Source organism: Lycorma delicatula, chromosome 1 (genome assembly GCF_047948215.1).
Source record: "Lycorma delicatula isolate Av1 chromosome 1, ASM4794821v1, whole genome shotgun sequence".
Taxonomy (NCBI): Eukaryota; Metazoa; Arthropoda; class Insecta; order Hemiptera; family Fulgoridae; genus Lycorma; species Lycorma delicatula.
In genome coordinates, this window is record NC_134455.1 from 116,603,895 (window position 1) to 116,617,917 (window position 14,023).

Genomic DNA, 14,023 nt, shown 5'->3' on the forward strand with positions numbered 1-14,023 from the left:
TGCTATGAAGATAATATTATTCTTTCCACTAAATTTGGGTCAAATACATTAATGTGTTTCAAACATAAACATCGTGATACTTCGTCAGACAAATGGTACAGTGAAAAATCAAATAACATTGAATAAGAAGAATTCAGAGTTGTGCAAGCCACTGGCGAGATTATCAGAAGACATATAAGAAGTCCAGTTTATTACAATGAAAATTATTCAGCAAAGTGACAAAATGTTTTCAGACACTGATGAATACATTCCTAAATCGCTGAGTTTTTTGCTGTCAGAAATAATTTTAACTGATAAAAAAGGTAAACCAGAATATATTTCTTTTTATAACAACAAATGCAATTCAGTAGCACATGACACCGTATCAGCACTATGACTGCAATCATTTACATTACCTCTACAAGTTGCTTTGACTGTAATGTTTCACAGAAAATTTGGGTCAAAAAAAGTAAAAATATATGTAATGCTCTCAATGAGCGTTAAACAATTTAACAATGTTTATACAATGAGGCAATATTATATGATATTTCAGAGACTTTGGCAAATCCAAAAAAATTAAACTTTGTACTTTTGTGCAATTTGTACACACTATTGCTGACTTCAATGTTAACACAATTGATGGCAGAGGAACTTTCCACAATATGGGATCCATTGAAATAATTACTCCAGATGATGGCATACAGGCCAGAGATCCTACTAAGCGCATGAAGGAGATCCCATCTGAATCTAAAATTGCTGAAACACGAAATATCCCTTTTGAAGTATACACAGTCACCGCAGATGTAGGGTTTGAAAAATTAAGGTGAAATTATCTGACATACAACCAGATATAAAACAGTTCATGATAAATGGCCAATTGAACATTAATCATTCTTTGGTTAACAAATGCGTGATTTTGATAAATCGTCAATAATTTTTTTACCATTCATCAATGCAGCTCCAGGTGATAACATAATATATACAGCTATAATTATTTCTGTGGATAATGCTAAAGCTTTTGGTATGAGAAATTGTATTTTAATGTTCAACCAGCCCTTGTACATGAAAGCATGTGATATAGTTTTGGCTGTGTGTTTATCTGATGAAATATTAGTTGTAAGATCAGGCTCTTTCTAAACTTTTATGTCATATATGAGATCTATTGATTACATCATTAAAATTGATTACATCATTAATGTATCAATTACATCATTATTGATACATTCATTCAACATATTTATGCTGAAAACATAATTGATCACATATCTTCTGGATGTGCATATGCTAGAGCCATACGAGCTCATATTTTATTGCAACAAGCTTTATCACGATTAATTCTTGCAAATATTAGAGAGAATAATGCACAGTTTTGAGACTTGACTAAATGATGAAAAAAATTCCACTATTTTTGAAATGTTTAACTATACAGAATTTATTGAAAACCAAGTTTTAAATACTTGCAGACATTTTTGAAAATAAATTTCCTTGAACTTGAGAATAACAATAAAACTTGTTAAATTACGGATAAGTTATTTCTGAAAGGTCACTATATTAAAAGATTTCATCGCTGCTGACAGATTAGGAGACTGGAAGTAGCACTTAAATTGTATTGAGCTAATGATTCCTTTCAGGACATTTTCCTTATGTCAAGGCTTGTCAAATTTATTTACAAGATATGAAAGAACTATGGACTAAAATGGACCCTGCAAAGAATGAGAAGTTCACAAAGAGATACTTTACAGCTAAGCAAGCAGATTTTGTTATGGCATTCCTACTGACCAGACGATTGAACAAACATTGATGAAATCAAGTGTAGAAAGAGGTCCTTTTAAACATGGTGTCACTGAAAGCATTGTACATAAGCGGATCAAAGGGGTGATTTACACCCCTTTTTTCCTGCTACAAAAATTTTGTAATGTATCATCTAAAAAAAGTCATCAACATAGTGATTCCACAGACGCTTGAACAGAAAGAGATGATATGGATGTAAAAAATTAGATGAATTTTTTATACAACATAGCCCTTTTCCTGATACAAATGCTATTTTGTCAATTGCAATTGGAGTAACTGGTGATGAAACAATAAATTATTTTTATGTCATCAAAGAAGGCATGAAGGTAGTGAAAAATATGGAGGTTCAAAATTTAAAACATCTTAAATTTTCAAAAAAAGATAAAGTCAATCCTTTATTGTCAAAAAATAGTAAGATTAAAGTTAATGATGATTTTGTTCTAATTGATCCGCTGTTGCTATTTCAGCAAAAATGCGTTCTGAAAAAATTTGATGAAGAGCTGAAAACTTACATGAATTATGAATTAGCCCCTCAACCTCTCACTCTCTTTGAAGTTCGTCAAATGCGAAAGACAAAAAATCAACTTATATCAACTATTTCTCGAGGTCTCTATAATTATTCATGGTGTAGAAAATTTGAATTATGTCATTGAAGGAGGTATTTTGTTACACTGATGTAAGTGGCAATTAGAAGAAAAAATGGAAATAATATGTAATCAATATGTAAGACATTTGAAGAATAATTATAGCTGAAATGTGTAAGTAGTATTTCACGGTTATAAAAAAGACAGCATAAACTCAGCTGAAAGAAATTGTTGTGCACTCTAAAATAAGTGTGCAGATGTCGAGTTTGATGAAGATATACCCCTTAAAATTAGCCAAGAAAAATTTCTTACAAATAGTAAATAATAAAAGCCAACTTATAGAAATGTTAAAGAAGAAATTATCTGACCATAATATTTTTACATGCCAAGCAGAAAGTGATGCAAATAGATTGATTATTGAAACACCAATTAATTATTAGTTAGAAAAACTATTTTTCTATAGTTTCAGAAGACATAGATGTAATAATTTTATTAACTGCACTAATTCCAAGAGATTGTGAAATTCATTTTCAAAAGCCACCTCGAAGAAAATTGCTCAGAAATTTTTTTCATCAAAACGTTTGGAGAATTCATTACCAAAATGCAAACAACATATTCTTTTTAAAAGCTTTTATTTAACTTGCTTTAGTTATAATCAAATCTTGCAACTGCTATATCTTTTGATCTATCGTATGAAAATCAATGAAATTTGGCACACATATACAACTTCGATGACAATATAGCATTACGGTGTCAAAATTTGATATGACCCACCCCCACGCGCTACCCCTACACTAAATTCATGCATTTAGATGAAAATTTTCATTTCTCATGAACTATCGTATGAAAATTATTGAAATTTAGTACACGTATGTAACTTCAATGTGTAAAAATAAATATTTTTACTTTTTAGTCTGAATAAACAAAAAAATAATATTCAGATATAAATATTATTAAGAATATTTTTTTTGGATGTAAAAAGTTTATTGTTCATTAAGACGTAAAAAATTAAAAAAAAATACAAAAAAAAACACAAAAATATATTTGATCGCATATAAAAAATTATTTTTTAAAAAAGGTTTTATTTAACTAATATTAATATTAATAAAAAAAGGAAACAAATTAGAAAAACTCTCTAAAAAGTAAAAAGTAAGAATTAAATCAAATTGAGAATTTCAAACAAAAAAATATAATATATTAACAAATATAAAAATGCACTGAAAAGTAAAAAATAAGTTATATAAATATCTAATAAATAACAAATAAATAAGTGTTATAATTATTAAATTTTAAAATTAAAAGTAATGAAAATATTTAGTTAAATAACAGCATGGCACAGTTTTTATAACAATCTTTTCGAATAAGTATTTATTGACATTTGCTGTATTTTAAAATATATTTTTTGTTTAATGAGGTTGTTTAGTATATGTATATACTTTATTTATCTGTAATAAAATAACTTGTTTTAATTCTTTGATGGTTCAAATTTGGACTGAGATAACCTTTAAGGGTTAATAAGAATAAAAATTAAATTTAGAAATCTTGCACAAAGTTATTACATTTTGTGCAGTAATCTGAAAAATTATTAATTATTATCATTATTATAATTGTAATCGTAATTATGAATTCATTAAATAAAAGTTCATCATTAATTAAAATGAAACTTTTGAAAGAGTGCGTTCAATTTGGCTTAGATTACAAGCAGAATTCGAAGATGAACTTCAACTATATTCACGTACAAAGAAAGCGAGTGGGTGCATTTCTCCAGATTGTTACTTGTAGCTAGTCAGTCTCAACTGGAGAGGTTCCAGCAGACCTTTCCACCTCCTCGCGTCGTTATTGAAAATGAAAATGAAGCTTAATTGTTGTAAAAATAAATGTTGTGTTGTTTTAAATAAATTATAAAAACTGCACCATGCTTTTATTTAACTAAATATTTTCATTACTTTTAATTTTAAAATTTAATAATTATTACATTTATTTATTGGTTATTTATCAGATATTTATATAATTTATTTTTTACTTTTCAGTGCATTTTTATATTTGGTTAATATATTATATTTTTGTGTTTGAAATTCTCAATTTGATTTAATTCTTATTTTTTACTTTTTAGAGAGTTTTTCTAATTTGTGTCCTTTTTTTATTAATGCTAATATTAATATTAGTTAAATAAAAGCTTTTTTAAAAAATAATTTTTTATACGTAATTAAATAATTTTTGTAATTTTTTTTTTACATTCTTTCACTGGTTGTGACATAACATCTGCTTTTTTCAATAAAATTAAAGGACAAGTTCATCCAAAAATTTGAAAAATGCAACATTTTACCTAGTGCTACTGAAGTATTTAAAAATGCTAATGAAGAACCTAGCAACAAAATTTTTCAAGCTGGTGTTGCATATATTCTGGCTTTATATAGTGCTCCCAAAAAGATTAAAGACTTGAATACTTTTAAAATACAATTCTTTAGTCAATGGCACAGCTAAAAAAAATACCTGTGTTGAATTGCCATTATTAGTGCTTACGTCTGATGCAGCATTTGAACATCTAAAAAGAGTATACCTACAAGTGCAAATATGGTTAGGTAATGATGATATCTCTATTGAAAATTGGGGTGGAGATATTCTTCCAATATGTTCGTGCCAGTAACGATGACTAAATCTCCAGCTCCAAATAATTTACTTAAATGCTGTTTTGTAATAATAAAACAGGATGTGGATCTACCTACAGATGTTGAAAAAGTGGATTATATTGCACTACAGAGTGTTCAAAGTTCAATGGTAATAGCTGTTTGAATGCATCTCCTATTATAAGAATCAATGAAGTAGGTGAAAATAATGAACCTAAACAAATTTAATTTTAGTGATTTTTAATTCTGTATTATTAATAAAATAAATAAGTATAGTCTATTTAATATTATTTTTAATTAAAATGAATGTTTTTTGTTATAAATTTTCAATATTATCCCTATAAAAATATATTCCTACTATAATTTGTATATAACTACATTAAGCCTACACTGTATTAGTAGATTATATATATTCTTGACTTTATTTACTTATTTTATTATTAAGTATCACGCAACATTTTCTAATAGGTAAACTATTTAATATACCTTATAAACAATAGAATCTAAGAGGTTTTACGAAAATTCATTCAAAGTAATTGGATTCTGAGATTTTTGTATTCTGGGCACTTGAGGTACTCTACGAGCTGATCTTTTTAAGTAATGATCCAAATTTTAAAAACAAATTCTTATAAAATAACACTTTATTACTACAAAATGGCTACCAGATAGCTGCAGATTACATTACATAATTAACTTCACTGATCAATATTTAGCAAGCAATGTTGAAATTGTAACTACTAGACAAGACTAAACATTAGAGAGTTTTGGAAGATCAAAGCTCTGAAAAAATAAGATGTTTTGTTCCCAGATTTAAATTATGTCACATTTAATGAAAATCATCAATAAATTTTTTTTTCTACCTGTTTCTGAAATAATCTTTTCAGAAATAGGTGACATATTTATCACCTATATTCAAATATATTCTGTTAATATATTTAAATCATAATTCATTCAAATCATGAAATCCATATTCAAATCATTCTGTTAAAAAATGTAAAGATCCTTAAAAAAAGGTTTATCAGTCATTGTTACGGTTATTTGGCTAAATATCTAAAACTGATCATGGATACTAGATGATTGTGTACTCCAAAGTTAAGGAAATAAAGTTCAGAATTAGCAACAAAGTTTTGATGTTCTATGATGTACAGTGGCTGTAAAAAAGGAGTCAATGAAAATAATAACAGTTAATGGATTAAGTTTAAATCTATCTAGTGAGCACATCAATCACACAATTGAAAATAAAAATCTTAATGCTAGTTTTTGATTTGTTAATTTTGTTGATACAATAGGCAATTTTTATTTTACATCAGTTGCCTCAGAATTAAATTTCTAAAAGTTTTAATAATAAATTTTATGTGTTTATTAGTTATTTAAAGAAGTTTTTATATTATAAACGTAAAAAACTTGTTTTTAAACAAACACATTTTTCTGTTTTACATTGGATATTATGAAAACTAATGGAGATATGATTCTGGAACATGTTTTATTCAATTTGCCAGGTCAAAAACCATAAGAAATGATCATGTTTACCCTTTACTTTGGATTCCTAGAATTTCAATAGGGTTTTATTTCACTAAGCATAACTCGCTAATGTAGTGTTTCCAAACCCATGTTTATATAAACTTTTTCATTATTTTTGCTAGTAGAATCAGCTCAGAAAGTGCTGATAACACTATATGAATCACTTTATATGAGATCTTAAAATTGTTTACAATTTCATCTTTCTAAATTTTTTTCATATTTTTTGACAAGAAACATAATCAAATTCAATTTACTGAGAAAATTAACAAAACAACATTCAAACAGGTTATACTCTTTACATGGAACACAAATTTGGCATGCTCACCAGGTTAAAAGAAGAGGGAATTACTCATTTTTTTTTTTTAATTAAAATAATTAGAGAAATAAATTAATCTCATAATTCATATATTTTTATTTCAATAAATCTTAGTTTCCAAAGCTGGTGTAGTAGTTTTTATAATTATTCAAGTAGTTTTTGTTTTGTTCAGCTTAGGATATCAACCCACTGTAATCATTTTTGTATTGATATAAACAGAAGTTTTTACAATCAATATAATATAAATTAGCCAATACCATAGTAAATTTATAAACAGAAATGCTCCAACCTTATTATAAATGAAATTATAAAAATATTTTTTTATTTTTTATTATAAAAATAGCATTTTTAACATAAAAATAAAAGAAAATACAGATGTTTCTTTAAACTTAATAAGGAAGATCTATCTTTTCAAAAAGAGTAATCAGGTTTTTTAAAATGTACTTCTAATGATAGGATTATAATTTCAGGGATTTAAAATTTAATTTATATTTTCTGTAAAAATGAAAAGAGTACTAGATTAGTATTTTGGAACCCTTACATATCTTCAGTTCTTGTACACTTTATAACAATCAACCAGAAGACTATGTAAATAGCTAGTCACAGAAAAACCAAATCTATAGATTGGTCACATTTTAAATGCACAAAAATTAATGATCACAGCAAACTAGTAGTGCAGCACCTTTTACCTAGATTATCATTTTTATTTACAATGGAAAAAAAAACAATACTTCAACAACTTCTCCTTAAAATTCATTTTACAACAGGTTTTTAAATGTTTCTTAAACTTGCCTGAAATAACCTGAAATATATTTCTGAAATAACATGATCACTGACTTGACATGTACTCTTTGCTAACCAAGTGTTGTAACCATCTCCAGTCGCTGATCATAGTTCCAAGAACAAATGGAAGTGTTATACATAAGCATAAAAATACTGGTTTAGTCTGGTCAGACATTAAAATGGATTTTATACTTTATAAAATGTTTTCACACATATTTTTTAACAATAAACTTTAGGTTTTACTAACAGAACAAATATAAATAGTTACACCTAATACTTTGTAGAATACTACTTTGTAGTTACTACTTTTTAGAATACTTAGAAGATGTTTTCCATTTTTATTCATTTCAGTTTTTATAAACGTAATAACTATAAAATAATTTATCTAATGATTAAATCTTACCTCCAATATTATCAAGTAAAACCTTAATGCATATATCATTCAATGAAGGAACATATCCAATAACACTGGCACATTTATTTCCAGAAAATACTTTAGTCCTATAAATAAAAATAAATAAATAGATTAGATCAACACTTAAATAAGGAAGAACAGAATAAAAAGTATAAATTGTATAAGAAATTCAATAATAAAAAAACTCTTTGGTACTACCTTCAATAGGAAAAGCTGATGATATTTTCATTATTTAATTTTAAGGAAATGTGTCCTTAGTGTTTTAGTAAATGGATGAACTTCAAGAATAATACTATTAAGTATAGTATCGTCTGAAATACAAGAAGCGATATGAAACAACTAGAGAGTAGTACCAAAACAATCTTTAGGAAATATATTCTCAAGTAAACCGTCCGATGGGAGTTTGGCTAAATGATTTGTAGCTTATGTAGATATTAACTGAACCAGAATAATTACCCAATATTACACTTGTCAATGGGTGACAATATTGTACTTATCAAAGCTCAAGGCTATTCTTTTCAGGAGGTTCTTTGTAATCTGGAGGAAAAGCAGTTTGTAATAGTGAATATTTGACTGTTAACGCTAAAACATTCATCTACCATGTTGCTTCTACCCTGAATAACGATACCTTAATCTCATGAAAGACAATGGTCAAGATGGATACCAACTGACTGGAGAGGAATCTTAAAGCATTCCCTTGCATGGGGGTTGTTTGTCTTGTTTTATGGTCCTTTCACTTCTCTCTTTCCCTGTAATGATTTGTGGGTTTTCGCCACAAATTCAATGGATCTGTGGTAGGGATATAGCAAGGCCTTTTAGTGGTACTGCATCCTTGTGTATATGGTTTGGTGGAGAGGGGGCAGATTTCCTATAACCTCTTTGGGAATTCTGGTTTCCTATTCAGCGGCTGTACAAAAAACAAGTAAGAGTTCAACCTCGAGCTGAGGTGTTTATAGTATCATCAAAGACAAGACCTCTTAATCTCTCCTAATGCAGTCATTAATTTAGACAGTGGATATTTTAAAAAATAAAAAAATAAACCAGATTTTGTTACAATGAAAGAAAAAAAATTATTTATTTTAAATCATGACAACTTGTTTAAAAAAAAAAACCCAACCATATGGCTATTTATTTGACCTCATAATTGATTTAAAAATGTCGCAAATATTTTATTGATAATAACACTGGTCAACATGATTTTTGTCTCACAAGTACCAATAGGTGTACATAATGCAGTTTTTTATCCTGTTTTCAAATATACACTCGAAATTTCTCCACCACCCACAGTTTTTTTGTTATCTTAATTTTTTTAAATATTTTAAAATGTTTTTTTCATCTATTTGTTCATTGTCAAGTAAAAGCTCCTAGAACATTGTAAATATGATGAAACCAAATGAGCTAACTCAAAGCGTAGCATTGCTATTGTTGTGCAGGTTCAGACATGTATAGACATGTACAAATGTGATCTAGTGTAGCACACATTCATCAGAATGATGCCAGCTGTGAGATAGTAGTGAACCAGTAAGCATGTCATTGTGAGTGCTCTGTGTGTCTCAATTATTGTCTATTACATATTTACAACTTTATTTCTTTTAATTAGTCATTAGTTAAAAAATGCCTAGAGTTTGTTTAAATCATCATAACAATTTTTGTTATGTATGTGGTGAAGTGATGCTCAAGTCGCAAAGGCGAAACCTTACTCCATTAGTAAAAAAGTGTTATTAACTTTATTTTGGGTGTAAAGTTGGGGACAAAACAAAGCCTAGGCCCCAAATATCTGTTGTTTATCGTGTTCTAGGCTTCTCAATGCATGGAAAAATGGTACATGCCACATGCCATTTGCTATCTCTATGATATGGAGGGAACCCTAAGATCACTCTTCTGACTGTTATTTCTGCTTAACAAACATTACAGGGATTATGTCAAAATCAAAACATACAGTGGTGTACCCTAACTTACAATCTGCAATGAGACCATTTCCACACTGTAAAGAATTGCCCATACCATAGCCCCAGAACATATGACATTGATGAAGAGAGCTCAAAGTCTGATTGAAATAAGGAAGAAAAAGAAACAGATTCTGGTGATACAACTTTTATACAGCAGTTCATTCATCTGAGACTCATTTACTGACTCAAGAAAATCTTAACAATCTCATACGAGATTTAAAGTTGTCCAAAAAAACAGTCTGAAATGCTTGCTTCCTGGCTAAAAGGATGGAATCTTCTTCAAAAGAATACAAAGATATGTACTTATAATAATTGTCATTCTGAATTTAATGACTATTTATTTGAAGAAAATGTTTTATTGTTTTGTAATGACATTTCTACTCTTATGGAGATAATTTGTAATGAACATAACCCAACAAAATGACGCTTTTTCATTGATTCCTCTAAATTTAATTTAAAAGCTGTGCTTTTGAATAATGGCAAAAATTCTCATCAGTACCTGTGGCTCACTCTGCTAGTATGAAAGAAAAATATGAAAACTTTAAATTTGTATTGAAGAAGCTTCAGTATGCAGTGCATGAATGGAATATTTGTGGTGATTTGAAAGTAATTGCACTTATTCTTGGTCTGCAGCTTAGTTACATAAAGTACTGTTGCTTTTTGTGTGAATGGGATAGTATGGACAGAAAAAACCATTTCATTAGAAAAGAATGGCCTAAATGCGAATCACTCATTCCTGAACATAAAAATGTGAAACATGACCGGTTGAATAATCCTAAAAATGTGTATCTATCACTGTTAAATATCAGACTAGGATTAATTTTATCAAGGTCATGATAACTAATACGATAACTAATGCATGATGAATAGTTTGAGGAACTATTGAATCCACTGGAGAAAGCAACTTGGCAAGCATTCAAAAATGTTACTCAGAGTTTTTTGGGAAATCAAAAAGCAGAAAATTACTGTGATATTGTCAATAATCTTAATGCTGGCCGATTATTGTTGGACCATCAAGAGGGATGCTCCACAGGCCAAATATAGCAGAAAATCATCATTTCTTACTTTCTATGCAAGTCAAATGTTTGGATATTGCGTAGTTAAGAATGCAGAAAGTATTAAAGTGTTTGAAATTATAAATGCCTGTCTCTTGGAAATCTTATGTGATGGGGAAAACCAATATCATATTTGAATTCAGGAGAAAAAATATTATCAGAATCACATATTTTTCTTCCAGACAAAAATAAATTTTTTTTTGTTACCCAGTATAAATTAGTGAGCTCCTTCATTTTTAAATCCTAAATTAACCTTCCTCAAACTGATTATTATAACATTGCAACTATGATGAACATCAAAATCAACCCATCATTAAAAAAAAAAATTCCTTTCGACACGCCGGAAGGAGGAGGAAGATTTCACCGATGCTAAGTAAGCGATAAAAAAAAATTTCCATCTTAAAGTTATGAAAAAAGGTTTCACATGTTTAGCATATGATAAGCCCCATCTTACAATTCCACCAACATTTTGGTCATCCCTTGCCGTAAGGGATGGTCATATAAAAATTATGACAAATGTTTTAGGTAATGTTTAGAGGATTAATGACCACTATAAACAGATTCGATACTGTGCCTATTAAGGTAGGTATGGATTTTTTATCTTCAAAATCCCATTTTTTCCACCCCCTAGACTAATGGTTAGCGATATCAAAAAAACTTTACTTAGATAAGTTTTAGGCTCTTATCCAATGAACAGTAGAAACTTTAAATGAATTAGGTTATAGCAATATTCTGTTTTTTCAAAAAAGCCACTCCATTTCCATCCCCATGATCTAATTTCAGCCATTAACGAACTTGACTGAGATTTTGGGTCGAGTTATTTTTAGGGAACAATTTGAAAGTGATTGGTGCAAAATTACGGCAGTTATTATATCCACAAGAAAGTGAAATATATATAAATGTAAATATAAACTTTTGAGCTGACTGTGGTTTTGGGGTCTGGAGGTGAAATGCAAAGATATGTCAAAATTTTTCAGAAGTTGAATCACGGTATCCATTACAATAAGTAGCTTTCTTATGAAAGCTACCTAAAAAAAATTACAGAAAAATTATGGACTGAAATAATACTCACTTTGTGATAAATAATACAATAAAAGGAAATGATATCCAATAAATAAAGGCAAGTTTACCTTTGATTTTTAGTCGACATAATAGAAGAAAGAGCCTCCTCTTCTGATAATGTTTTTGCTCTTTTAACAGCACCATACTCAGGTGGAGAGTAATGTGGCAATGGATGATAATGAGGAGTTATTTCTGGCAGTGTAGATGCAATGTTTTTGTCAAGAGGCTCTAATTTAATATCTTTCATTAGCAGTAACGGCTGTAAAAAAGAATTTCTGTAATAATTATAGAAAATAATTTAAAAAATAAAACTGATGAACAAACACATTAACTAATGATATATATATATATATATCTCATATATATATAAAACAATGCAGTTTCATGATTTTTGTCTTTTTTGAAACTGATTAAAGTATCATCATTTTGAATATCTGCACTCTTGAAATCTGAAAATAACCCACATGTAACAACACTAGAAATTATTTTTAAATTTTTTTGGAAAGTTTTTTTTATTACTGGGTAGGTCTGTAATGAATTTGTTTTAAGTTTCAACCAAGTTTTTCACAAAAATGTAAATGATAATGTAATAATTACATAATTAATAACTTCAATGATTTAAGAGTTATTAAAATCTTTGATATGAAGATATCTTATCATACAAGAGATGAATAGTTATTAGTAAAAGAAGTCAGATCATGGTCAGAAGTAGAATCCATATACATGATCTTTGATTCAAAGCAACAATAGTGGCCATTACACCTATAATAATTTTTGATCGGGCCAAAAAGCATATAACCATCAAGTTCACCCCTTAATAAGCCATTAAGAATTTCATGACCTAACTTCAACAGAGTTACTGAAATCTGGGTGAAAGTTTTCACTAGCGTAACTCAATAACAAAGCTTTTTCAGACATACAAACTTTTTTTCATTATTTCAAGTTCTAGAATTAATTCCCTTTCCTCATGAATCATTCAGTATATAACATTTCTCTGCCAAGAGTAGGAACTTGGTTTGTGTTAATTTTGAGATTACTATTAGTTGTTCAATTCTAAGAATAGTCTTAGCAATTCCTTAAAAGATGTTTTATTTAAACTAAATCTTGTTCTCAGAGGTAAAATAAAATAAAGGCTGTATTTTGCATTGGACTTTTTATTTTTTTTCTCTATATAATATATATAACTAACAATGAAGGTTTGAGCTTTGGTACAAGCATTTATCTCTGCATAAAATTATCAGTTAAATTATTTTGCAGTTTATTTAAAAAGCAATGTATAAATAAAAATTTTCATTTCATACATTCATTAAACCTCATTTATTTCTATTGTCATTAAATGTTTTACCTAAATAATTATAACTGCTGAAGTGAGTAGTATAATTGTACATATTGTTTCAGAGTATCATTCTAAACTATTCAAGCCTTTATATTCACAGTGTTTGACTAAAATAGTCTGCATTTTAATAGTGACCATCTAATAAAAATCTTATAAAAAAAAGAAAAACAACAATATAAAAATCCTGCGTTTAATATAAAAAGAATGCCCACAATATAATCAATAATCACAATTTTATATTTTTAGATTCAATTAATGTAATTATTTTACTCACTGTATCTGAAAAATAACAATAACGACTGTTTTTAATTCGAAATTCAATATGTTTCTAAGAATTTACAGGGTTTTTTCAAAATAATAACAGATTTCAATAGTACAATGTTTTTAGCATTTCTTTCTTTACGAGAAATATATAATAGTTTAAACTTAAGTGTTATCTTAAGTGGTTTAGACTATTGGTTACTACTCTTTAAAATACCACAGTTTATTATGTTCATGCAAAATAATGACAACAGAGCTGAGACTCAGAGAGACTTTATTTTTTAATAAATAAATGAACAAAATACACATAGATAAACGTTTTGAATAAATCAGTTTTATTCATT

The 14,023-nt window shown here is 28.1% G+C and overlaps 1 protein-coding gene across 3 annotated transcripts in view; it reads right to left on the reverse strand.

Annotated features, from left to right (window-relative positions):
* EloA (transcription elongation factor elongin A) overlaps window positions 1-14,023 on the reverse strand; it is a 126,707-nt gene that overhangs the window by 49,426 nt on the left and 63,258 nt on the right. For all 3 annotated transcript variants that reach the window (XM_075359735.1, XM_075359744.1, XM_075359726.1), the window contains exons 4-5: window positions 12,151-12,341; window positions 8,005-8,102 (exon numbers count right to left, since the gene is read on the reverse strand). In XM_075359735.1, the coding sequence (XP_075215850.1) occupies window positions 8,005-8,102; window positions 12,151-12,341 (289 nt within the window). The remainder of the gene's footprint in view (window positions 1-8,004; window positions 8,103-12,150; window positions 12,342-14,023) is intronic.